The sequence below is a fragment of the Lepidothrix coronata genome, unplaced genomic scaffold, assembly GCF_001604755.1.
Source record: "Lepidothrix coronata isolate B3197 unplaced genomic scaffold, Lepidothrix_coronata-1.0 Scaffold43, whole genome shotgun sequence".
In the NCBI taxonomy this organism is placed as follows: domain Eukaryota; kingdom Metazoa; phylum Chordata; class Aves; order Passeriformes; family Pipridae; genus Lepidothrix; species Lepidothrix coronata.
The window spans coordinates 770,286-798,070 of NW_016690223.1; the positions used below are offsets into that span (position 1 = coordinate 770,286).

At 40.3% G+C, this 27,785-nt stretch overlaps 1 protein-coding gene across 2 annotated transcripts in view; it reads right to left on the reverse strand.

The window, feature by feature from the left end:
• Positions 1–27,349, reverse strand: part of SLC24A4 (solute carrier family 24 member 4) — a 90,895-nt gene extending 63,546 nt beyond the window's left edge. The window contains exons 1-2 of one of the 2 annotated variants that reach the window (XM_017813886.1): positions 27,132–27,349; positions 24,595–24,705 (exon numbers count right to left, since the gene is read on the reverse strand). In XM_017813886.1, coding sequence (XP_017669375.1) covers positions 24,595–24,705; positions 27,132–27,288 — 268 coding nt within the window. In that variant the 5' untranslated portion in view covers positions 27,289–27,349. The remainder of the gene's footprint in view (positions 1–24,594; positions 24,706–27,131) is intronic. The other variant, XM_017813888.1, reaches the window with a different exon arrangement.
• Between the last annotated feature and the right edge of the window lie 436 nt (positions 27,350–27,785).

The following is a 27,785-nucleotide window of genomic DNA, read 5'->3' on the forward strand; positions in this document are numbered from 1 at the left end:
TGCAGACAGAGCCCATCTAATGCTGAAGGCACTGTACATAATTGTAACCCCTAGACATGTGGAGAGCAACAAGAATTCTGTGTCAGCTTTAATTCTTTGGTTCCAATGGCTTTGGTATACTGGATGCCAAGGAATGTTTGATTAATGAAACTGAGCAGATTCAAAAATTCTGCTTAGATGGAGAAATCCTTGTCCGCTGCAATATAAGAACCAACATTTTACACGTAATCTGGCCAACAAAAGGATGGAAACCAAGTGGTTCTCAGATATAGTCTCTGAAATGTATTGTTGTTCCCAAAAAGTCAAATGCTATATGCAGTGTGCCAATCTACAGCAAAATGAAGAGTTGTATTTGACTGACTTTTTTACAACCTATATAGAATGTTGGGTTGAATCAACAGAAGAAACTAAAAATCCAACGGTAGTTTTCAGTGAGAAAAAGTAGAGCGTAAACACCTGTGTATAACTTTCACTACTTGCATTTCTTTATTGCACTGTTTCAACAAAGCACTAAAATTGCACATAACAGTAGCTTAAATAATATCTACAAACTTTTCTGAAATGGGGCCTAAAGCAGTTTCTATGTGTAGAGAAGGCCTATATCTAGAATGAAAAGAAAATTACATAGTAGACTACTTCCCAGACCAACATGATTCTAAGCTCATTTTCAAAATGGTAATAATGGCCTCAACCAAACCACACCCCTGCCTGTGACACATTTACAAACTTTTAATCTAAAATTAATATTCAGAGTTCCCTCATAGTGTCATGGAGCTATTTCAAATGGAAAATTTTCATGCCCATGTCATCAGAAAGAAATTATCTGCAAAACTGCTGATTTTTTTTTATGTGGCACAGAAAGTAATTTGTTGGCATTATTTATGCCTTTAAAAAATTGCTAATTTCTGCAGGAAGAGAACAACCTTGCAAAGCTCTAGGTACTAAAGAAGACAGTGTTTGCAAATGCTATTCACTAGATAGAAAAAAAACAGAAAATAAAACATCACAGTAATGAGGGATGAAGAATCAGCTCTATTCTACTGTCCATAGGTACTTGGTCACTTCATATACCTGCACTATTGTGTTTATCAGAGCTGCTGAAAGAATGTTTAACCTTAAAAAATACAACTCAAGTAAGGAACAGTTCATATTTGAAATAACCCTCATTAAGGTAGGAATCAGAGGCTCATGATTGCCATCCTGGACTGCACATGTATGTTTAGATTTCAAAATACAGTATTTATTAGATCTACACTCATCATTAGATCTTCTATGTAGCTGAAGTCATCCTATTGTTTTCGATGTCTCTGGATTTGCACCTCAGAGCAGAAAGTGTCCCTCAGTCCTTGGTTTATCTGGGTCAGGGAGGGAGATATTATCATGTTAGAGGAAGAATCACATATAGGTTTACATTTCTTTGGAAGTCCCAGAACCAGAAAAACACTTTGGAGGACATGTTATGGGCATTTCAGTATTGCACAATACAGGGCTGTGCAAGCCTGGGGAGCAGATTAGCCTTCCTAGATGGTGTTGCACCAAATGCTGATACTCCACGTATAACTAAAAAAAAAAAAAAAAGTCTCAAGTGGTGGCAAAACTGGAAGAAGAAGTTTCCATCTCGTAAGTGCCCTGCCACACATTTTCTTCCCCACTTTTTTTCTGCCCAGCATCCAAGATTGCATGAACCTCTATTTGGAGATGCCTTCAAACTAGGAGTTCTTTACCTAGGACTTTACTTGAGCTGCTTTACAGCACAACAAAGGTACCGGTAAATGGGAGTAACAAGTCATAAACAAGAGGTCAAAGATTAGGTCTTCTTAAGTCAGCTTTATCACTATAGCCAGCATCTTGCAGAAGGAGCTTTAAGAGTTCACATACTTCAAGACAATTCCTACCCAGCTCCACTGCACCAGAAGTAGCAGCCTAGCACCACTACTCCAGGTTCTGACAGAGTGCCTGTACTGGCATATGGGAAGCTGTATAAATCCCTTTACTCGCCCTTACAGACACAAATGCTATTAAAAAAAGAAAAAGTAGGGTTTGCTATAGATCTCCATATCTTTTATGAGGTTTAGATGGATTTTCTTCTCTCATTCAGTTGTGTCACATGTAATGAGTGTGGGACATAATTGTGTAATGGATGTGTGATATCCATGCATGGGTATGCAACTCATGTGCGTTTCAGTCATTGGGTGTATAAGCATCTTGCACTGTAATTTATTACTCTATCAGCATCTCTCCTGTATATATATGACCAGAAAGCACAATATGGACAGAACCAAAATACCCCCTTTAGCTGAAAAATATTATGTTGAGAAAAAAATTTCAGCTAAATGCTTTACCACTGTTAAGATAGCACATCTAGTAATCTGTAGTAGTAACAAACAGCAGGCATTATCTTCCTTACAGTACAGTAGGTACACTGTTTCAAGAGACATTTGGAAAATGGTTCACAATTACAATGCTTTTTAGATCAAAATGTACTCCGCAATTTCTTCTCTTTTAGCATGTGTTCACAGATGACTCAATTTTCTGACAAATACTTATTTAATATTTTTGCTTAATAGAAAAATCAGTGAGAAAAACAGAAAAATACTGATGGGTGATCCCTAACAAGGGTAAGGTGCATACTCTTTCAACTTTTTTCTTTGCTTTCTGCAAGCCCCAAATGTTTGATTTATTGTCTGCTGACCCGTTCTGCAGATACTACATGATCTGTACATGGACTTGGTGAGGGCCTGGGGGGAACAGCTGGTATGAGATCGATAGTTCATGCAAGATGAAACCTTCAGCTTTGGCTGTACACTCAGAAGAAATGAAGATCAAATATACATGACATTCATTCCTTAGGATTAAAAGCACTGCTTTATGCTAATCTTGAGCATAATCCTATGTATGCATGGAATACATAATAGTTATAAGATAGATTTTGTTTCTCCTTATACAAGCGGTCTTTCTTTTCAATGGTATTGTTTCATGGCTTGGGAAGGTGCATCCCTCTCCCACAACAACATCAGTTCAAAATTAAGAAACTGAATTTTCTCCGAGATGTCTGTTTAAGAACATTCAAATTTTCTACCTTCAGCAGAGCCTGTTCATCATCATCACCATGGCTGGGCTTCGTGAACTAAGATTTGGGAAGGGCTCTACTCACGTTTGTTGCAAGCGCGTTGGTGGCTGAAAAGGCCAATATGAGACAGGCATGTCCTGTTGCAAAAGGCACAGTAGAAAGACTCCTTAGGAGGTATATTCTGCAAGGCACGATTCTTTCTGCGTTGCCTTTTCTCCTCAAGAGTGATCCTGTGTGCTTTCTCAAAAGCATCAGCAGCGTTATAGATGGTGTGTCTCCAGGCCTCCCGATTGGAGGCCAGAGTAGACCAGTTATGGTGATCAATATGGCCAAGGCTGAGATGTTGTTTCAGGGAGTCTTTGTATCTCCTCTTTGGGGCTCCTCTCTTGCGGCAGCCGGAGGCAAGTTCACCATAAAGCAGGATCTTAGGGAGGCGGTGGTCCTTCATCCTTGAGACGTGCCCTGCCCAACACAGCTGTGTTCTCAGCAACATGGCCTCGATACTTGTGACTGCTGCTTGTTCAAGAACAGATGTATTGGTCACATAATCATCCCCCCATCATCCCCACATCACCATTGGCCAATCAGAACTCAAATCAGTCCAGCAGTTTAATTACCTAGGCAGCCTCATCTCCTCAGATGGTAAGATTGACGGGGAGATAGACAACAGGTTAGCAAAGGCATATAGTGCTTTTGGAAAGCTTCATAAAAGAGTTTGGTGAAATAAACACTTGAAGAAAAGTACCAAGATCAGTGTTTACAGAGCCATACTCTCTTATATGGATCCGAGTCATGGATCATCTACCGCCACCACCTGCAACTCCTAGAACACTTCCATCAACACTGTCTCTGTACAGTCCTAAACATCCACTGGTCAGATTATGTGATCGATATATCTGTTCTTGAACAAGCAGAGCCTGTTAACAACATGCTTAAATGCTCTTCTGAATTAAGGCCATAATTTAATTATCTATTGCATGAGATCAAGCTGGCATTTTATTTTAAAATATTTCCTTAAAACATCCACACATGTAGATTTATATAATTAAGCTCTTTTAGATCATTTAATGAGGTTGCAATAATGTACTAATAGTAATTCGTCACTTGGAAGCTTGTGCTGTTGGACTTATGGTTACTAAGGCTGCCTGCTTAGTAGAACAAGGGGACAGGAAATACATATTTGTGAAAAAAAATAGCACCTATTAAACATTTTACTTAAAAGCAATTTTGCTTTAATATCTAGAGTAAGCAAAACCAGAGTAAGATGCAGTATACTATATGAGTTTTATTTGTATTCACACGGGATGGCCTCTATTACCCACTAGCAGATACAAACATTGGAAACACTAACAAAATGTTCATGCAAGTCCTATCCTGCTCCTGCTTACATCACTCACCACACATGCACACATCAGTGACAGCAGGCATGTGACATGTAACACAGGATCTCCCAGATGGGCAAATTAGCCCTATGGGATTTTAGATAATTATGCCAGATAAACACAGAATACCAGGTTGGAAGTGGACCTCAAGGATCACGTGGTCCAATGTTTCTTGGCAAAAGTATGGTCTAGATAAGATGTTCCAGCACCCTGTCCAGAACAAATGTTAAAAGTGTCCAATATTTGGGAATTCATCACTTCCCTGGAGAGATTATTCCAATGGCTATTGTTCTCATTGTGAAATATTTTCCTTTCGTATCCAATCAGAATCTTCCCAGGAGTAACCTGTACTCATTAGCCTTCATCTTTTCCACATGACTCCGTGTAAAGAGGGAGTCTCCACCTTCTTTGCAGCCACCCTTTAAATACTGGAACGTGCTGATAAGGTCTTCTCTAAGTCTTCTTTCCTCAAGGCTGAACAAACACATTTCTCTCAGCCTTTCCTCATATGACAGGCTTCCCAGTCCCTGGATCGTCTTTGCGGCCCTTCTCTGGACACTCTCCAGCCTGTGCACAGCTTTGTGCACAGACTGGAGACCCAAACTGAACACAGGTATTCCAGGTGTTACCTGACAAGACCTGAGTGGGATAATGACTTTTTTATCTCTGCTGGTGATGCCCTTGTTGACAAAAACCTGTTGGTTTTCCTTTTGCACAGCAGTGCACTGTTCACTCATACTGAGCTTGTCCACCGGGATCCCCAAGTCCCTTTCCACAGAGCTGCTCCCCAGCTGGGAAGCTCCTAACCTGTGCAGCACTCCTGGAATATGTCTTCCCAGGTGCAAGACATTACCCTTGTCCTTGTAGAGCTTCCTAAGGTTCTTTTTAGCCTACTCTTCCAGCCTATCCAGGTCATCCTGCAGAGTGGCTCTCTCTTCTGAAGTATCCACTTCCCCACTCAATTTGGTATCATCAGTGAACTTCACCAGGGTACCCTTAAACCCATCTTCGAGATCACTTATGAAGATATTAAAGTGTTGTGCCCAATCCTCTAGGGGACCCCCAGGCTGCTGGTTTGAAAATGGGCTCCTTACCCCCCCACACAGTGCTGCTGGGTGCTGCCAGTTCCCCACCCACCACACAGACCACTTCTCTAGACCCTAATGCCTCAAGTTCCCTAAGAAAAGGCTGTGGGAAATTATATCAAAAAACCTTGAAGAAATCCAGGTAGATAATGCCCACTGCTCGCCCCACATCAACCAAGTAGGTTACTTTGTCACAGAACACCAGTGAATTTGTCATGTACAATTTGCCTGTGGTGAATCCATGCTGTCTATTCCCAGTCATGTGCAACATCTGACCTGTGACAGCCTCCAAGAGGATTCATTCCATAACTTTCCCAGGGTCTGAAGTAAGATGATGTGTCTAATTTCCTGGATCCTCCTTTAAGCCCTTCTTGTAGATGGGGATGACATTAGTCTTCTTCCAGTTTTCCAAGATGTCCCCTGATTTCCACAACTTCTCAAAGATTATGGAGAGTGGCCTCACAATGACATCAGCCAGCACTCATAACATCCTCGGGCAGATATTGTCAGGGCCCATCAATTTATAAGGGTCAAGCAACATGGCTTGCTCTTGCAATGTTTTCTCTCAGAGTTCAAAATTCAGAATTCTTTCCCAAAGAAATCTATATTTAACAAGTACTTCAGGGCATACAATTTATATACAGGTGTCCAGAATCATAAAAATATGCTGACCACTGAGCGCCTGAAAAGGACAGGCTTGGTTGCTGTTCCAAAGGTAACAGGACATAAGGGAAATGCTCTGCTATAGCAGAGGAACATGGCTATAAGCACCATTCTTGAGTCTGTCTACTCAGACACTGTATGTTTCCATTTATTTTTTTATTAGTTTGGCTGGTCAGACAAATCTCTACTTCCTGTGCTACAGTGCACCCATCTGACTGATATGAGGCAGACTTGCTTTTCACAGAGGGGAGAACATAGAACATGGTAGAACTATAAAGACAGGAAACAAAATATTTCAGCTTTGATGTTCAACAAACACACATACCTCCCTTCAGGAAAAAAGAACCCACATATAATATTAATTTTTTAGTCAAATACACTCAATCAGAACATACATACTACTGAACAGACAACAACCAAGTCAGTATTCACACAGGAGTCTGGGAGGTGATGGATGTTCCCCAAAAAGGGATAAGGTAAACACGTGAACACGAGGGGGAGCTGTAAGTGTAGAGGGAGAGAGGCACATCAGTTCCTTGTGGTAGCTCAATTTCCTTAGATTTTCATTAAATATACTCAGTTCAACTCCTTCAGATAAAAAGGGATCCACACTACAATAAATGCCCCGAGTTTATTACAGTTGCTTCCATTTTTTGGATAAAGAAGCATTGCTATGTATGCCCAAAAATTCTGAGGTTTAATTACTATCTCAGCTACTAAGCTGTAAGATAGTCGGCAAGTGAAACCAGTAAGCAGTGAGACATGCAGAAAGCCTGCAATCCATACACATTAGTGACACTCCACAAAGGAGCTAGTGATAGTGTACAATGAAGATATAATGACTGGAAATTGTTTAAATAAATCAATCAAAAATATATAGTATAACGAATATATACAATGCTTCTAACTGACAGATCGTGTGTGCATGCTCAGAAGAAGAACAAGAAATCAATAAAAAAAGCACTCAAAGGTACACTGGAGGAGGTAACACCCAGTAAGATTATGTATGATATAGTGCCTAAGGAACAGTCTCAGCTTCTGTACACTCGAGCCTTCTGAAGAACTGAATCCTTAGTGCAGGTTTCAGTCATGAGTGAAGAGCACTGAGCTTCTGCCAGGGGCAGTGAGCAACAGCAGCACCGATGGCTGGGCTGCCTGACTAAAGGAACCTGCATGACAAATTTGGCGATGAACAGCATTTGAGGAGTGAGTCAGCAATGCCTACTTGGTGAGAAAAGTAGATTTGGAGCAATCTGTATTAACAATGCTTAGAAGATGAATTGCCATCCTGCAAGAGCAAGGAGAGAACAAGAGTCCTAAAATATTTCTAGTGTCCCATATGAGAGCCAAACCCTAGCAGAAAGACTAACTGCCATTTTGAAATCACACTCTCTGTATGGAGGTGGTGACAGTAAGCACAGTATCCTGATTTTACTTTCTATACTTCTTTACTACATGTAGTCAATAAGAAATGAATAACGGAAGTGTCCAGTTCTGATACACCTCTTGTCACTTCTCTATGAGAGACTAGTGATGGCTGCAGCAACACAAATGAGACAACAAAATGTCATTCAAAGTCATACATACACAAGCTCTTCTAAAAACATATTTGTCATAGAAAAGTCTCTGGAAGAAAGCAATTCACAAAAGCCTAAGGCAAATCAAAGCAAAATGAAAAGTCACAGGCAAAATGTAAAGAAATACAATGCAAAACCAAATTAAGAAAGAAGTTGGTCACATTTCTTTCTACCATCTTAGCTGGGCCTTTACAAAAATGTACTTAGAACTGTGTCTCTGCACATTGAATTGCACTCACATAACACTGACTATGAAGGATGCTTGTTTTAGAACAGAAAAGTAAGACACACCAAATTCATCTGACTATCAGCATGCAAGGTATTTGGGATGCTTGTCTCCACTGAGGGTAAACGTGGTCTACCTGACTAACAGTCTCAGTTTTAAATTGCTAATGTCACATGGAAGTTACTCTCATCATAAACAACCATCTAATATGCATTACAGGGAACCAAACTTTTAATGGTATATGTTCACTACTGTCTAAAGAGCCAAATATTCCACAGTTAAAAAAAAACCAAACCAACAACACTGTCATCACTGTTTTTGAATCAGTGAATATTATCTAAAATCTGAAGCTAAAAGAGCTATAGCATAGCTATATTACATAGGTAAGTAATTTGAAAGGTAAGTAATTTTGTCATTAAGTATTTTCAGGAAGGAGTTATTTCAAATGCAATGTTCAATTTGAGAAACAATTTCAGTGTATCTTGGGTATAACGTAACTGCCTAGTGTCAAGAATTCTGTGGTTATGACTGTCTTTCTATTTGTCCTATTCTGCAGTTTCCATTAGTGTAGCAAAGCATTTCTGTCTAATGCACAAAACTTCACTGTACTCTTGTGAGACAGAAAAGAATTTTTATTCAAACTCCAGAAATGAGGCCTGCAACATGGAGGATTAGACCAGAACCACCAAATTTAGGGACAGAACAGGATTAATATGGAACTTGAGTAAATAAATGATCCAGAAACTTTGTATTAGCAGTTCTCTATCCCTAGAGGAAGTAGGAATTCAGCACCTTCCTATTTATCTTGCTGGTTTCCCCAGGCAATTTTGCGCAGAGCTACTACCTTCATGTTGGGACAGAGACAACTGGCTTTTACCTCAGCAACACTACTCTTCAATAACAGGGCAAAACAGCACTGAAATCTGCCAAAGCCTCTGGAGAGACTAGATTGATTAGGAGTGCTCCAAGTACTCCTTCCACGCCTCAGTAAGGCTGAATTCAGCACAAGCCACTGTTAGTAGGGCCATTTTCATTTAAAAAGTTAAACCTAAACCCTTCCATTTTCAAACTAGCGTTCTCACATCTCACTGTCCAGTAATTAAAGGGAATATCACCTCTCCTTAAAAAAAGAAACCCAAAAGATAAGAGATTTTAACTGTCTCAACTACAGACCTAAAGCTGATTCATGCAGAGTAACAGTTTTGCATCTTTGCACGTTTAACAATGTCAGTCCAAAAAGAGTGAGAAACTGTTGTTAAGGCAAAACAGCTCCACAGTCACCAACCTGCCCCACAAGAACTGTCACCTTTTGAACATGAGTCTTCTCCTACAGCGAGAGACTTTTGGTCTCTGCTGCTTCACTGTCCCTGAACAGTTCTTTGTGCTTACTGTGTAAGATTCTGTAGTGAGGGAGACTCATCCAGTCCTACTTGAGGCACTTGTCAAAAGCTCATTTTGTGTTCAGAAGTCCTCACCAACTTCACTGGACAAGCTGCAAGTATGATTTGGGGTTAGAGACCTACATCACATTTCAGTAATATATCCAGTTATTTCACTGTCAGAGAAACAATTTCTATGGACAAGGGTACAACTCACACTGCAAGAACATTTTGCTTTATTGCACTTCTAGTATCAGTTCCATAGCTTTGGAAGTACAGAAATGGGCAAAGAAATTAATCTTTAAGGGGCACACAGTACTTTCAGATCACACAGAACACTTGCTAGTGTCATCTGGCACATTTCTACAGGCCAAGGACAACAAACAGTCTCAAGCACAGAGATTTACAGTTTCTGTTCTACCCCCCAAAGTCACGTACCAAGATTCAAGGTACTTCTGTGTGCACTAGATAGCACAGTAAGATTGCCTGGAAGTAGTTTTCATCATCTGAGAGGGAAACAAAAAGTGGCAATGGCTACTTTACTTTCCACAAAACAAATTAGTTTCATTGTGATCTTTTCAGATGTATAACCCCTGAATTTTACATTGGTTGTAGAAATCCACAGAAATGCAGTTTAGCATCTCCCATCTGTACCAATTTAAACACTCTTCCTGAACGGCAACTATAATAGTTTTGAAATGTCCTTTGCCCTGGTTTCCTTCCTTCCTCCTCCTTACCTATGTACTCTCTAATAGTTTTGATGACACAGGGATATTTCAATACTTTAACAACAAAATTGAACATGTAAATGTTTTCACTATGCAATTAGTTGAGGAAATACAAACACCTGACAGTAACTCTGTGACTTTGTATGATATAGTATCAGAACAGAGTTTTTCCTTTTAAAAATTATGAATAAGCTTCACAGACCACTCGTCCAGTTGTGAAAGAAAAATTGTTTCACAAAAAATTATAAGAAAACTTTAAATTTCTTCTCTTTTATAAGGTGCACTAGCAACATGAATTAAGAATATTGTCTGAGAATGCCAAAATAAAGGATATTTCTCTCAGCGGAATTAAGATTTTAATACTTTGCCTTTGATCTGAATTACACAGTATTCTTTAAATCCAAGAGCACAAAATTCCAGACTTCCGTAAATAACCTGGGGCTTGCTAGCACAAATCTGTCAAGTAACAAATCCCTCTTCATCTCTCCAAAGGCTGCATTTTTAAAGGTCATTAGATGGTCAGCTCACATACTAGATTTACAGACCATGTAAATACAATAGACAAAAGACATATAAAATCTCAGCTCCCCTTTTCAAGTAGCAGTGCTCCTTAAGAGTGTAAATCAGAGAACCTGCATGCAGGTAAAATTTGCAGATAATAATAGCAAGATGAAGCAGTCCAATGCTGCATTTGCTGTGTTTGGAGAAGTCCTACTGATGTAAACAGTGGCTTAGGAAGGGCCAGTGGGGCCACAACACTAAAATACTACTTTGAAGGAAAAAAAAAACAAACAAACAAACTCAAAAACTTTGATTCCTGCATGAGTCTAAGTCCCTTTTTTGTCTGAACACAGGCTGAAACACAAATGATCCTTCCAGATGGAAGTATTGGAAAAGTCTCAGTTCAAAACAAGCTCAACAACTTCAGGTCAATTACATGTTCAGTGTTAAAGTTCTGCACAAATGTACTAAATCAGAATATTTGCTCAAGTGAAATCATGAATTAAATCCAACTGGAGCATACTTAAAAATGTGCCCTTCAAACTGAAATGAACACACTGTAGTATGGAATTTTGTAACAAACTTCCAGTTCTAGACAGCTTTGTCCTGAGGCAGAAATATTCCCCTCCAGGTACTGCCGTTTGTGTGCTGGTACCTCAACTGCAAAACTCCATTCCGCAGTTTCCGTATCCAAAAAGTGGGCCAACAAAATGTCAATTAAATGAAAAATCAATCCAAACACCAAAAGTAAATAAATACAAACCTCTAAATCTAGCCATATATTTAGACGAACTGAGAGACTGGACTATTTCTGTAATACTGAAGTGCAACCATGGTTGTGTGGGTCATTTCCCTCCAGCCTGTCCTCAATGCTATGTGGGAGGTTTACACTAATCAGCTTTTTCCTGAAGTTTAAAACTGTAGCATCACATCAATAACTGTTACACAACATCAAGAAATAGGAACTGTGCTGATTTAAGAAAGCCAACCTGGTCCTATTTTCAAGCATCTGAATTAGTAAATATTTTTTCCCCATAAAGTTATTTAACATCATAAAGTTAAATATTTTAGTTAAGAACTAATAAATAGCGTGATGCATGATGTTCTAAAAAGCCAGAGATATTTTACAGTTAGCATAAAATCTTACCAGCAATTAATATCTTACAACAGTATGATTTTTCTCACAACTTTAATGTGTTTCTAACTTCATACACTGGATAGTGGACATTTTCCCAGAAGGGAGAAAAAGCGCACTACTTTCCCAAGTTTGTTCCGAAGAAAATCAAATTATCTGAATTATCTTCTCTGAAACATAGACCATCCAGCTCAACAGCCAGTAAAGCCAAATTTCTATTCTCTTTTTTTGTTATTTTGCAGCGGTAAAGCTGCCTGGCACTCACAGCAGCATATGAAGGAACGCCCATGGCATTTAAGCCTTTTACGTTCTTTGAAAATCTTTCAGCTAACAGAATTTTTCTCTAAAGAAAAGAGGGGGAAAAACCCCAAAAGAGATAGAGAAAATAACATCAAACACGTATCCAGTCAAAGCACACATGTATTCACATATCAGACTTCAGGAAGAATCAAAACATAGCGTAACTCTTGTTAATCTCATAATTGCAAGAGGCTTTTATCCTTGGCTGTTAAATAATACAATCCAAACTGCCTCTCCAAGATTAAGCATATAAAGTCACAGTGCAACTAAAATACGAAGTCACAGAAGGGTATGCTACACCACTTACGTAGAGAAGAGAAAGATTACTATTGTTTCCAAAACACTCAGATGTGTTTACTAGCAGAATATAAACACACTCATTGGGAACATAATGACCGTAGCACTTTGCGTTTTTACTCCTGTAAATGCCTAATCTGATTACACTACTTGAAAAAAAGCAATCCATTTCTTTTTCCCATATTAAAGATAAATTTTTTCAGGTAGAAAAGGAGGAAAGGTTTTTTTGCAGAGGAAGAAAAGAGATAATCAGAGCAATGAACTGAACTATCTGAGGATAAGAAACAGGTGCCTCACTGACAAGCTAGACTATATTTACACTCACTCTAAATCAGAATTCATACTGTGGCATCTAAGTAGCTGCAAATCTACCACTGGGAAAGCCAAGATCATCTTCATTCTCTATGGAGAACAAGGCTTACTATTATAAAGATGTTTCCACATTCAGAACCCAATCTAACTGAGTAATATTTGTAGCAGGGATAAAGGGATCAAGGTTCCCCACTAGTGTTCAATTATATTTTTGCTCCTGGGGGGGGGGGGGTGGAATTCCTTCAGTCACTTTTCTGGAGTGAAGGAATATAGGGTAAAATCCCAAAGGGTAGTCACTGCTGCAGGCACAGCTAGAATTGAGAATTTCCTGGTTCCCATGACATACTGAAACACTGGATCTCAATCTCCTGCAGTAAAGATTGATGTAGAAGGTTATTATGCCACGCTGTACATTTCATGTCAAGGCACAGAACTACTGAACACAAACTTTAGCCACTAGACTAAAACTGCCATTAAAACAACAGACAAACATATCTGTTAACCTACAAAAATATATGCAATATATTGTTGTAAAGAACTCCAAACTAGATTAACAGAAAAGTCTCTCCACTTAGTACACTGACTAAACTTAGTTTTCTATACAAAGCAGATGATAATCTGTCTTTTTACAATAATGCTCAAGATGGCAGTTTGCAGTCATGTCTGTAGGCACTCCAGAATCAGGGGATATCATCCCCTACTACAGCCTGACCAGAGTGATACGTCACAGGTCTGAGCACAGACATGCACACAGACGATGTTGCCCAACACAGCCATTTTCCACCCTACACTTTGGATACAGGAGGTTCTCATCTCTTCCACAAGTTCCCATTTGTGCTGCCTCTCACAGCTGAAAACCCTTTGGAGGACTGCACTGACCCACACACCATAGCTGACCCCCTGTCAGAAAGCATCTGGCCAAGGTGCAATCTCTCTTCCTCAGAGCTGCACTGCAGAGCTTAATTCAGAGTCCAGTCTTGAGTCAGCAATGTGGTAGGACCAAAATATTTGAAATTGGTCACTGGATGGAAAGAAAGAACTTTGGTTGTGAAGTTCACGATTTTATTCATAAAAAGCATATAATACATGCATCACTGTTCCCATCCCATTTGCAATCTCATCCCAGAAGAATAGTAATGCTAGTGGCATTTGTGTAGCATTCAACCAGGCGGGGGCTGGAATAGGGGAAAAAACATCAAATTTTGAAAGTGTTCAACAAAACCAAAAGACTCTGCAAATAATTTCATGCATTCCACCATGAATCTGAACAATTTCAAAAGCCACTGAGCTTACAGAAACATAGTACTTTTTAAGACCCTGAAATGCTTGTATGATATGGGCAACTGTCCTTTTTTCCATGTAACATCTCTCTTACATGTACAAGTTGGTCTTACACCTACATCTATGGGTACAAACTGGTGAAACACTGAGTAAAAAGAATTTCACAAGTAGTTATTTAGCAGAGACTTAATTTTTTCTTTAAAGAAAAAGAGTGCAAAATGGATATCTTGACTGTTTCAAAAACAGCTATAAATATTATTTTCAATTTAAGCAATTTGAGCTAGTTTTGCTACCTTCAAGACTACATGAAAAGTAACATTATTTTGACTTTCAAAACCCCGTAAGATATTAGAAAAATAAAACTCTGAGTTGGGTGGGATCTGACTCTGTGCTATACAGAAGATAATATTGAACCAGGTTGACTAATTTCCCATTACCAGTCTGCTCTCTTGCAGAGAAAGCAGCCTAGATCCAACCTTTAATTACCTAAGTAGTACTTACTAAACTTAGTTGCCCTAAATATCCACAGCTTAAAGCAGTTCTGGAGATGATCCCAGATAGTCTTTCCAAGTAAGAACACTCTCAACACATGCTATTGCTAAACAATCCCGTACAACCAGACAACTATAGTAAACACACACGGTATTGAAAAATACAACTGATTAATTGATTAACCTCAAATCTGAAGTACTTGGTCTGCACTTAAAAGTCAGCTGGCAGAGAGAAAGTCAGAGAAAAAGCCTCGCCTCACACCCCCATGAAATAAAAAAAACCAAAATTTTCAAAGACCTTTGAGTCAGGCACAAGCACAGGTTTTGCTCACACACGAGAAAATACTCAACTCCTTCTTTCCTTTTTCAGCCTGCAAGCAACAGGAGGTCCTCATTTTATCCCTGGTAGCAGCAGAGCACTCATGTTTTATACAGTCCCTCTCACACAGCACTCCCAAAAGCATTCCCCAGTTGTAGAACCATCACCATAGCAGAGACCTGCAACTTCCCTAGTCACAATTTTTCCACATCATTCTCTGTGGATAGCAGTGGGCCCAAAGATGGGTCAGCCAGGCATGTACTCACCCCTTTGTAGGAGCAAATGAGATCTTTACTTTCCAAGGTTTCTTCTCCCTCTAAGTGGAGGACATGGAGAAATCATAAATGCTCTGTAGTGTAGCACTGAGCTACCAGTTATAACTAGCTAGGAAGTGGTAACCACTTTATTGTGAAAAGCTGTATTTCTCATTTTAAAAAGCACACCAAAAGAATCAAGTCACGAGCTGATCAGGAAGGAGAGCTGAGAGGTGATGATGGCAGCAGCAACAGCTCCAGGCTCAATGAACTTAATATGGCTATAATTTATGATTACAGAGGGAAAGAAAACACAGCTTAGCTACTGACCTTCTCTGCAGACTTTGGGTAAGTCACTTTGCCTTTTTCAGTCTTCTTTTCCTTGTCCATTCCACTAGGTGCTCTTAGGGACTGCCACTGCGTTTCACAACAAGGACAGACAACACTACAGCTCTATAGGGACCTTCCACCCTCAACTAGCAAAACATGACTGAAACAGGACTAATTAATATGCTAGTTTTGACTTCTTCCCTGTCTAGCCAATCCTGGCTGGCCAATCTCCTGAGAGCACCCTGATACTCATGGCTCATGAAGTGAGAGTCAAGAAAGGAGAGAATGATAATATTCCAGACAGTTTCTTTCACGCACTAATCCGGAAGGGTCTACACAAAAATAACAAAAAATGGCAAATGGATATTGGGAACATCTTAAAGTTTCAGTGCAGGTAAAGGAAGCAGACAAAGGACATCAGCAACAGGGAAGAGAAAGGCTTGTAAAAGGCTTCCGAAGGTAAGAAAAAGCCTTACAATTTTAGGCAACAGTAGTCAAAGATCCTGTGGAGGGATTTAAAAAAGCATGACATAATCAGGCAAAGAATGCAAACTTTACAAAGGCATGAAAAGTAAAGGGAGAAAATTCTCACCAAAGAACTAAGCATCTCACCATCCAGCTCTAAATACATAGGGCAGAACCCCGGCTGTTAAAAACTGTGTTGAGATTGTAATGACAATGGAGTTAAGGTAGTGTACACCAGCACAGATATGCCCTCAGATGCTCTAAAGAACAACTGCCTCTTTCCAAGAGTCTGGGTTTTACACTAGGAGCTCACAAAAGTCAAAGCACAAGCTGATTCACAGTAAATAGGGGAAGGGGGTAATAAATCTGTTTTCCACATTTCGGTCAATTTAAGCTTCTAAACATAAATTTCATCCAGAAATTCTATTCCAGAAATTTAAATGTTTCCCACCATCTGTGAACATTTTACATCTTGCTATTGCTCTGCAATAGATCCAGTCATGTTACCCTCAATCGACCAAACCAAGTGCATCATACGCAGGGGAAAAATAATTCATCAGCTTTAGGCGATCTCAGAGCATTGTCCAACAGGCAAGTATGCATGGTAACTGAACAGGCAGAGTCTAAATTATCACCTTCTTGCTCACAGGAAGGCACATTTACCACTGTTGCTCACTATGGGTAGAGAATGTTGCTCTAAATACCATTATTGCAGCACCTGTCCTTAACATTAAACTATTAATTTAATGATGCAAAAAAGGAAACAACTGAATGAGCACACATATATGTAACCTGCCATCCCCCTGCAGTGTCTGCTCTGCTGTACCTCAACTTACCAGCAGAGTCCCAGCAGAAATGAATTTGGCTGTTTCTAAGGCTATTACAATTTCTACTATAATGTCTTCAGTGTTTGTCAACCTCAAAGAATAAAGAAAACCACCACTCTTTATTGCCGGAAGGTCTTGCCTCCCTGCAGAACAGGACTGATGCCAATTTAATTGTCATCAGGTTCACAGAGTATTTTCAGCCTGTTAGGTGGGTAATCACATCTATTCTGTAAAATGTCATTGGCATTAATGAATGCAGAACTAAAAACCTATAATAAAATTTCGTAACTTCTGAAAAAAATCAATTATGAGGGTTCTTATCAGAAATATTAGCAGAATAAAGTTTAAAATTAATTTACTGTAATTGCACATTGTGCCTAAGTCTATTTTTAAATCAGTCATTTTGACCCTCAAAAAAATCCACTGAGATTCAAAGAGAGAGAGTTGAGGCTCAGTAGGGTCTGGCTTTGATGAAGCTTTCCAAATTGCTTTATATCTACATCCAGTTTTATGTGCCAAACACAAGGCTAAAAAGCAGCCCTTTGGCAACTTGAGCTCTTTTTACAGACTCCCCTTGCTTTTCATTCTAGATTTCTTGCCCAACCAAAACCAAACCTCTCACTAAATTTTGATTTTTCATTTTCTCTTATCACTTTCTCTGCTTACTACTTCCCAGGGCCTACCTCTTTGCCTGGCTATTACCAAGATTCTCTCACTGTTCACTATTCAAATTCAGTCTCCCTTCACTCCAGGATCCCTGACTGAGTAATCTTAGTCTTTATACAACACAATTCCAACCCCCAAACTTCTCTATCCCTCCTGCAGCTTCCTGTGAGAATTTTCTATCTCCGGGTGCTTTTCACAACCTGCAATCTCTGCAGCCCAATTCTCTGCTCGTCCAGTTCTGTCTGAATCCTCCACATTGGTGGTCCAAGTTATGGATTGTTAAGGCACTGAGAGCACAGAGATGAAGAAATAAATGTAGAGTTTTAACATCTGTCAAACAATCCAGTACCTCATAAAGACTGTCCTAGGCCAACCCCAAGAGTATGGATTAATGCTGATTTACAATCCTTTTCAACTCACTTTCTGCAACAGTAAAATCAGGTGTGGTAACAACTGTAACAACTGCACACGATACAAGGCAAGACAGTAGCACTTTCTGTCTCAGCTGCAGTACATGGAGACATGTTACAAGCAATAAGGTAAAAAACAAGCAGTGAAATCAAAATTGCCATGGATAAGGATGGGTAGATTTAAACACAGCTTTTATACCAACAGCACCATTTTCTGAGTGTAAAATCGAGCAGATATCCACACACAAAGGTTTATCTGCATGGTCATACCAGTGAAGAACACATCTAAATACCCATCCATTATCCCATACCAAATGTGAGTCAGTCAGCAATACCACAGAGATCTGCATGCCCAAGTCTCACTAACTTTGACTCTGAAATCCCAGTTCAGGATTTCAAATATGTCCTGAGTGAAACACAATTCATTTGATTTCCATACCAAATCACAGGGCAACTCAGGTTGGATGGAACCTGAGGAGGTCATATTAGTCCAAACTTGTAATCAAATATCATTTCTGCAGGAGCCAAGATCAAGACTGAGGTATCTGGATTTGATTCTTTGCTCTATCACATTTTATGACCTCAGGCCAGTAATTTACACAGCTACTGTCTGCCTGAGTTGTCTGCAGTTACAGAAAGACACGTTGCACTATTACTACATTAATATTTGAGAAATGCTTAGGTAATGTGTTTTGAAATATAGGCAATCAGATATCTAAGTACTCAGGCTGGAGTTTCTAATATGGGAAATGAATACAGTTTCTAACATGGGAAACTTCAGATCTTAGTCTTAGCACTCCAGAGCATTCAACCTGGGTGTTTTGTTCCAGTCAAAGAAAGTAAGGGTCTGTGTCCCTAGACGTTAAATTTGGTTCTGAAGTGGCTACGTCTTAAAAATTCTCATTTTTGTTTCAGACCTGCTTTTTGGTTTCAGAGCAAAGACTTGGCTTGTAAAGTACTTATCCACAGTGTGCTTTAACTGGACCCAAACCAACTATAAATAAATCTGAGTCATATGAAATAAAGATTATATCAAGTAATATTTTTATTAGATTTAAGAATATACAGCAATATAAAAAAACCCTATTAAATATGTTTCATTTGCTTTTATTTACTACATCTCTAAATGGCATTTTAGTCAGACACTAATTTACTGTGCGTTAAACTACTTCCTGCAAACTTGACACTTAGACCTGGGGATATAGATAAATTACCCTGGAGTTCGTTTTCTGTTCTCAGCTCTCCAGGGGATGCTGCTGGCAGGTTAAGCCAAAGCACAGAGAGATGTTTGTCTCATTTCTTTCTACTATTTTGGATGCCAGTATTAATACACTGCTAGAAAATGAACAGCTCAGAGAGAAGGGTGGTTATTTTTCAAATTCTACCTTCAATCAAAGCACATTTCCTACACTAGTTCACAAAAAAATAAACAAAACACTTTTCCCAACTAACTTTAACTATATCTACCTGCAAATCCATTTAATACCCACATTCGTAAGCCAGGCAAAGAGTGTCAGAACTTCAACCTAAATCTAGGTGTGAGTTCTGATGAGGAGACCTTGAGAGTCACATGAGAAAAACTTGGCATTAAATGTTTGTCACTCACTCTCATCTAGTCCACTAAAAGCAGTTTTGAATTGTCACACATCTATTTTCCTCAGAAACAGAAACCATTGAAATCACAATCAATAAAGTTTACCGCTCAACAGGGACAAGAGTGAGTCTGCAGACACCGGTGAGGGGTACAACACAAAGCGAACCCAAAACAAATAAAACCCCACCAGCACATGACAAGTGGCTACAGAAATAAGCTACATATTAGCTGGTTAGCAAGTCTTTCAACTACATAAATACGTACATCTGTGCATGCGTACATAGACATTCACAGGACACTGTATCTATGTGTTATGTGAATACCATATGCATAAAGCAACTAGGAAATTTTTTCTTAAACCTTTCCTCATTTTCATTTCCTTTTAGATCAACACAAGAAAGGATGCTTAAGGCAGGTAATTTTCCTGGTCTTTGAGGGCATAAGACACTGAAGTAACAAAACATTTTAAATCAACATATATGCACTATCAGTAATTCTATCATACTGCAACAGTTGCACATTTTCTATGCATCAAGGCAGACAGCAAGTCTGACTAATAGGCGAGTGGGGAATATTTGCAAATAACATAATACAACACAGTAATTGCCTGTATTACCTCAATGAGAGCATAGTCTTTCTATGCTAGGTATTGTATGAATGCATAGTAAGAGAACTTGCAGGTCGTGCTGAGCCTACTAATTTAGGCTGTTCATGAAACAAAGGTTTACAGTGAAATTATTAATACCACCTCCTTAAAAGCAGAGGTCTAGAGGCATTTATCCCTGCTACAAAATGGAAGGTTGATCTAGGGAAGATCACGAGCACATTGTTTAAAAGAAATACATATTATCACATTGTTTAAAGAGAATTTACATCAGCACAAAATTACATATTCCACCAGAATTTATTACACTAAGTTTCTGATCTTATATATTAAGGTGTCTACAAGCATTAAGAAAGAAAAAGGATACATCAATGCAGCATGTTGAGAATTATGTATTTAAATAAGCACTGTGTTTGTTAAAACTGATGGAAATTGATGGTTCCTACAGTGTCTTTACTACAAGTGTACAAGAAATAACTTTTTCTATCCCTTCGGAAAATTACTTTTTGAGACATCATCGATTTTTGTAGAAAAACTAAGAGGCTCTTGTCCTCTCTATAGTATACTAACAAAACTGTCTAAGACTTCTATAGTTTGTCTACAATGCATCACATCTTACATGAGTCCCCAAGGTTATAACTAACAGTGTAAAATATACACAGACTTAATGACTTTTGATCCTGACTCATACACATGCTAATGAGAAACACATTTTATTTCACTGTAGAGGACTGATTCTTTCTCTGTTACTGCACGAACAGAAAACATTGCTACAATGTGCTCTTTAATTCCAAACTAAAAAGGCAGCATGGCTCAGGGAGAACTGCTAACGCTGTCTTTCCCCCAATCCATAATTCATCTTCACCCACTGATAACAATGGGAGGAGCGTGCCTGAACAAAATTGCCAGCTATTTAAAATCAGTGTAGCTCATGAACTGTCCATGGTTGACAAACTGCTGGACAGAAAACACCACTGCCTCTTTCAGTTTCAAGGCCACTTACTGACTAGTGTCAGAAGATAATGGAAATATATTCCCAGATATTTCTAATTCACAGCAAGAAATTTAAGTATTTTCTGTACCATATACAGGGATTAATTGAAAACGTTCACAACAGCAAAGAATCTGGATCAGCTGAGTAACAGCCTAACATGACCCAGTGGAGTCACATGGTGAGAAATATCATGCCACCCAGTCACCCCACCTTGCAAGTGCTCTGGAAACGTTACTTGGAGTTCTGGAGGACACAGAGTCATGGCAACGTTTCGAAACATGAGGCAAGCCATTGGAGCAGAGAGGCTACAAATCAGACTTGCTGGGCAGATGGCACTGCAAGCTCGTGAGCTGACAGCAGATGGGAGCGAGAGCTTCGATAAGGCCAAAAAGTTGGTTGCAAACTAACGAGATATGTTAAGATGCTAGAGACAACTACTCCTCCTTTCTGATTGCTCTGCTTTGAGGTCAGATCAACTCTTCCTCCCACAGAAATTACCCAGAGCCATGAAGAAAAGGTAGTTTGGTTTCCATCTAAGAGGAATACCCATGCCAGCCATCCAGCCACACTAGTCACCCAACACCAAATAAGCATAAGATTCATAATTCAGAAATTCCAGGCNTCTACCATCCAGAGCCTTTCACATGTAATCTATAAATCCTTCAGCCTCCAGGACAATATGAAGACCTCTGTCTTATCATGGCAGAGGAGCTTTCAACAAAGGGCAAGTTTAAAGCTAGGAAGGACCTTTTATTGTAAAAATGCTACACAACACACTAACCATGGTGAGGATTTGGTCTCAGTCCAGACTAGAACCAAGGTTGGCTTGGTGCTCACAAATGTTCCTACTCCTTCCTGCAGCTGACCTACAGTTCCTTTGCTGCTGTTATGGGATAGAAACTAGCTATAATTCCTTATGATTGCAAAATAGTTACTATCAGAAAACATGTGTAGTACCACTTAAGATAGTCAGAAACACCAGTCTTCTGATAATAAAAGCAACCTTTCTCCTCTAGGGATATATATACACATACATATATATTTTCTTTCCTTTGTCAGAGCCTCGGGGTTCTTTTCTAAAGCTGCATTGCCAAGACTTCAAAGTTTTTTATGTTCTGAAACAATGGTCCCAGAAAAAAATGTTTCCAGAAAAACACAATAAAAAATTATCTACTTCAGTAAATGAAACTATCTCAGACAGTGTAGGTTAAGTGAGCTTCTAGCAGATAGCAGCTTCCACAAGCTTATGGAGTTTTTATCCCAAGATATATTACAAAGGGTGAGCCTTTGTATGACTGTCATGAACTGTAGTGATCTCATGGTCTTATAAACTTCTATAGCTGCAGTTTGTAATTTCTAACAATTGGGGATTTTTTTTTTTTACTTACATGTAAGTAAGAAAGTGGTAAATAAATTAACTCTGTTGAAAGCTTTTGAGAAAAAGGAAGTAAAACTGCAGACTTGTGTGGGAAGCTAATAAAAAGAGAGCACAGCAATAGCACTGCAAGGACACAAAGGATTAACAGACTCTCAGCAAGAACTCGCATTTTCCAGGGTACTATGAAGTTCTTATACCCTAAACACACATAGGAAAACATTCACATAACATAAGAAAACTGCTATATACCATACAAACTCCCAAGCATTTGTAGGGTCCCTTGTGCTTAAAGCAGATACAAGAGATGGCATAGGTAAGAAAAAGTACATGTCATAAAGGAGCCTATAGAGAACGGTGTATTCATATACAAACTGAAAATCCACACTCTCTCACCAATTTTCTATGCAATCTTCATCAAGTCTCTTGACCTTTCCTGGGACTTCTCTCTCTGTAATCATGTGATTACAAGCTACATTCCCATAGAGATGAGCTATGCTACTGGCTCCTTTTTTGATAGGTTTTACATCATTGTACCTTATTGTCATTACAAGCCAAATCTCATTCCCAGGCTACAAGACAAGAATGAAAAAATAATAAAAAAACAAACAAACAAAACAAAACAAAACAACAAAAAAAAAACCCAAACAAACCAACATCAACCAATCCACCAAAAAAAAAAATCAAAACAAAACAAACAACCCAGCCCAAATCTACAGAACTTGTTACTGAGCAGTAACAATAATAGGTTCTTATGGACCCATTCCTGTTCAACAAACATCAGCTTCAGCTATTTTCAGATGCTTACTTTATTTGCATCTATCTTACATCTAGCCACTCATGCAGCATCTCAATTCCTCCTTCAGCTGCAGAAGATACACAGTGATAAGCTGTACATAACTGCAAAATAACAGGAAGTGATTAAAAATGCTACAGTTGCAATCCTGTCAGATTTGATCTGTAAATCTTCTAACAGAAGAAACACTTTTTAAAAGAAAGTCTAATATCATCACTGTGACTAGAAATCATTACTTTAATGCAAGTCTTGTGATATTTTTCTTAGAACTTCAGCATCCTGAGGCAGATTTGGGCCTCCCTTGTGTCCAGCTCTTGTGGTTACAGAGAAAAGTGCACCTGAGTGACCTGAGTCTCAGAAAGCAAATCAAAATGACTCAACCGTATTTATCTATTCCGATTGCTCTTACACTAATCTTGCAATTTTAGAGGAAGGGAAGGAGCTGAACTATTTGTTCTAAACATGTGAAGAAGTCATCACTGCTCCTGAAATTCCAGTTTACATACAATCGTATGTTTTCCCTTGGCAGTGCTATCATTGTAAAAAAGTTCTCATTCGTGCTAAATGGAAATCCCTATCAGAACTTTCATAGGCATCTTTCTGATGTAGCTTCTACAATTTTGTGGCTCCTGTTGCCTTGGCTCCAGGTGTGCTCAGACATGATTACATATATCACATCACATATATGGAAGAAAACAGAAGAGGACTAGGAAAGAATACTAAGTGAGGGGCAGGAGTACTGCTCCGAACTCTCCTAGTGCCTGGGGCTGACAGTATCCTAGAACTCATGCTGTCGCTGTTTGCAAGAAGGCACAGACTCAATTGCCATCAAAGAGTTGATCAAAGAGTCATATTAAAAAAAAAAAATCTCAACTTCAAATTAACTTGGCTAGCGCCGTTGGCAAAATGTCTCATCTCCCACACACCGTAAACCACAGAGAGGCAAGGAGAGAGAGAAAGGAAATACACATTGGGAAGACAGATGGGAACATGAAAGCATTGTGGACTAACACTGATACTAAAATGCGTCATCTATTCCTGCCCTCAATCAATTCTTATTGCCTGGCCAAGATAGATATCCTGAAGTAAAATGGATTCCAGGGTTTCCATATCACTTACCTCATCTTCCCCGTTCACACAATATAAATTCCTACACTGAATACATAGTTTATCATTAAACTAGCTAAGCATGGTTAACTGTATAATGGTAATGAACACAAATTAGTGTGCTCAGATGTCATCTCAAACACAGCATGTTTAGCTACCCATAGTTTCAAGAAGAGCACACCTCTCATTACTAGTGCAATACATTCAGCATCAGCTAGACAGAAATTAATAAGCACCAAAAGAAACAAAATTAAAGAAATCAAATTGTCAGCACTAGTCTCATAAAGACCCCCAAAACAATACATAGCACTATAAACCTTATTTCTTCACAGAACAGTCCTGGGGTTTTTTTAAGTTTAACACTTTCATGTTTACACATGATGGCACTACCCAATCTCAAAACATCACAAAGTTTTCCCATCTTACCTGGCTCTGTACAGTTCTTCTCTTCATGTGTCCCATTAGGTGATGCCATCAACTTTCTATTCCTCCACAGTTCTGATATGGTACCTCTGTCTGCAACAATTGGTTCTCGTCCTGTATTAAACAGAAAGAGGTTATGCCCATTAAAGCTGATTTTTCGTACATCATCCTAACTGGACTGTGTGCACCCACTGGTGAGGAGCATGGGCAGACCATCAGAATGTAAGCGCAGCAAAATCGAGGTGTGACTGGAGCACGTGCCAACAGACGTATGCTGGGTGCTCCCACCTACCAAGGCTGTAACCAGCTATGAAGGTGCAGTATCTGAGCTGTTAACACGCTCTGGCCATCAGAATGGCTGTGACCCACAACAGGACAATACTCTGCAGCAAGCAAATGCTGAAGCTGGTACCTGTGAAAGCCAACTCTTAGCAGTTCCTATAGACGAAACAGCCCAGCAATGCTGACATAAGCAACAACCACACTTCCATTTTGCCATCTGCATTTGCATATACTGCATCACTGCTTTCACAAAAAAAATAAAAATGCGTATGGGCATGTTCCAGTTACATTTTAGTTTATTCTGAGTCTAGATGCTGAACTTTTCAGTGTTGGGTATATTCGATAACATCAAACCGTTCATAACTTGTCAAAGAAAATGGAAAGTAACTGCATAGTGAACCCTCATAAGTCTTAAGAAAAACAAACTTCTTTAGAAGTCAATGGAGCTTTTGCCTCAACTCATATTCCAGAAGCATTCTCAATGAAACCTGCTAAATAGAGTACAGGAGCACTTGTGATAATGTAAGGTATGCAATTAAAATAATCAAATAAAGAACAGAACCTCTTAATTAAATCACTTCCACCTCAATCTTATCCTTTTCAAATGAACATATTATAATAACAACAAAAATTCTTTCATGGCTGATCTTAAAGTTTACATTGTCATCATGTAATGGTTGTGTTTTGTTACAGTAACTCTTGCAAAGAAAAAAAAATCTAGCCTGGAACTTAGATTTTCTAGATCATTTGCTAAAATATTCTGAGCCACAATTATAAGAAACATAGAGAACAGATGGTCAGTGTTTATGGATAATATGTATTGTAAATTAGCCAGCTGAAAAAAAACCAACTACCTGATGCAGCATACCATAAAAAAATTAGGTTATGAGGGATTTAGTTGATAACCCAGGAGATTAAAAACTTTCATTAGTCATGACATTTTTCATGTAAACCTAAAAAAGTTCTAGAAAAACAATAAGTTCAAGAAAAAAAACCCTCAAACTATGCAAACATATTCATACCCCCAGTACTTGTTTTCACAAACCAGTAAGTTTATGAAAATAAATAGCTGGTGCAAGAGAAAAAATCCCATAGGCATGACAAACAGTTCTAAATAAAGAAACCAACAGTATACTGTAAATCCACGATTTAAAATACAAGTTGAAAGTTTTAAGATGAGCAATATGCTAAATGGTCTAAGATGCTGAATTCTTTTATGGATGGCTTATTGCCATCCTAGATACAGCTCAAACAAATCAGGCAATAATTCGAGCACAAGGGCATTACAAAGTATAACAAGTTCCAGCAGATTTTTCTCCCCTAAAGCATACACTTGAACTTCAACTCTAATTTAAGCATATGGCCCATCCTAATTGTGCTGAAATCTGATTTTCTTTTATTAAATGTAGACGTAAGATCCAGGCTTAGTTGATTTTGCTCTTAAATCCTCAAGGACTGCTGGCAGCCCTATCTAGGGACCCAAGTGCTGCCCCAGCAACCTTAGTCTTTGTATTTGAGTGATGTGAAGCATATTGCATGAAGAGGGCCTGAAGCTGCACACTTTACAGCCCAGCCATGTGGTTAATTATAAATGCATCAGTTTACCAACACAGCAGTTGCACAAAGGATGCAAAAGACTCTCTATATAATACTCTCTCTACAAAACATAAGATTAGCACTGTTCCTTGCCTAAAATGTAGAATTGCTGTCAAATTCATACTGTAATGGGGGGGGCAAGATGTTAGGTGTGCGTGTGAGATTGAGAAAAGCAGCAGTTGTAGCTGATGGAGGTTTACAACCTAAGGACAAAATGAAAGGTGGCCCGAAGTTGCAACGGGGACCACAAGCGGCCGGAGAGAACTCAACTCTGATGCAGCGGCAGGGAGAAACTCTCTCAGGGCCGTTCCAAGCACGCAGCTGCCCCGTGATGCCCCTTCGGTCCATGGCCCGAGAGACACGGCGGACTCGGGGCCGGGGAGCCCTGAACCCCCAGGCGCCAGCGGCGCAGCCACCTCTCTCCCCGGGGCATCCACATCCACCCCACGCCTCCGCCCGGCGCAGGGGTTTCTCCCGCGGAACCCGCGCTGCTCCCCCGCCCGCCGGGGCATTTCCACTGGGAGACTCAAAACGGGAAGAGCCGCCGCCGCTTGACCCCGCCAAACCCCGGCTGCTCCTGAGGCGGCGGCAGCCCCCGGGCCGCCCCAGCCGCCCGCCCGGCCCTGCCGGGGTCCGCCGGTCCCGCCGCCACCGCCACTCACCCGCTCTGGAGAGCAGGCTGGACATGCACCAGGCGAAGAAGAGGATGGCGCAGATGAAGCCCAGCTGCTGCAGCAGCATCTCCCGCCTCTTGCGAACTTTCCTCAGCATAAGCAGCATGGTCTTCGGGGGAGCGAGCGGCGTCTCCTCCGGCTCCATCGGAGCGAGCGCGGGCGCCGAGGGGGCGGCCAGCGGGGTCGGTGGGAAAAGCGGGGCTCACTCCCGCCAGCTTCCCGCGGGCGGCTCCATAGCGGGCGGGCTGCAGCGCGGAGAGAAGGCGATGCCCAGGGCCTCAGGTCGACAGCGGCGCGGCGGAGAGGCAGGTGGCAGCGGGCGGGGGCGCGGGGAAGCGGCGGCAGCCCTGGAGCGGAGCGGGGGGAGGCGTCGCGCTCAGGGGCCGGGCTGAGCCCAGCGCCCCACACGCACCATGGCCGGCAGCGGAGGAAGCGGCGCGGCGGCGCGCCGAGCTCCTCGGGCAGCGCCCGCCCCACAGCGCGCCGCGGGCTGCGAGTCAGCACCGAGGGACGACGGACACATCCATGCTGCTCCCTGCCCGCCCGCTCCGCCAAGTTTGAAGTTTATCCCTGTCCTCCCTCCCTCCCCTGCCGCCAGCCGTGGGCGGCAGGTGGGCGTCACGGCCGCCCGCGGGCTCTCAG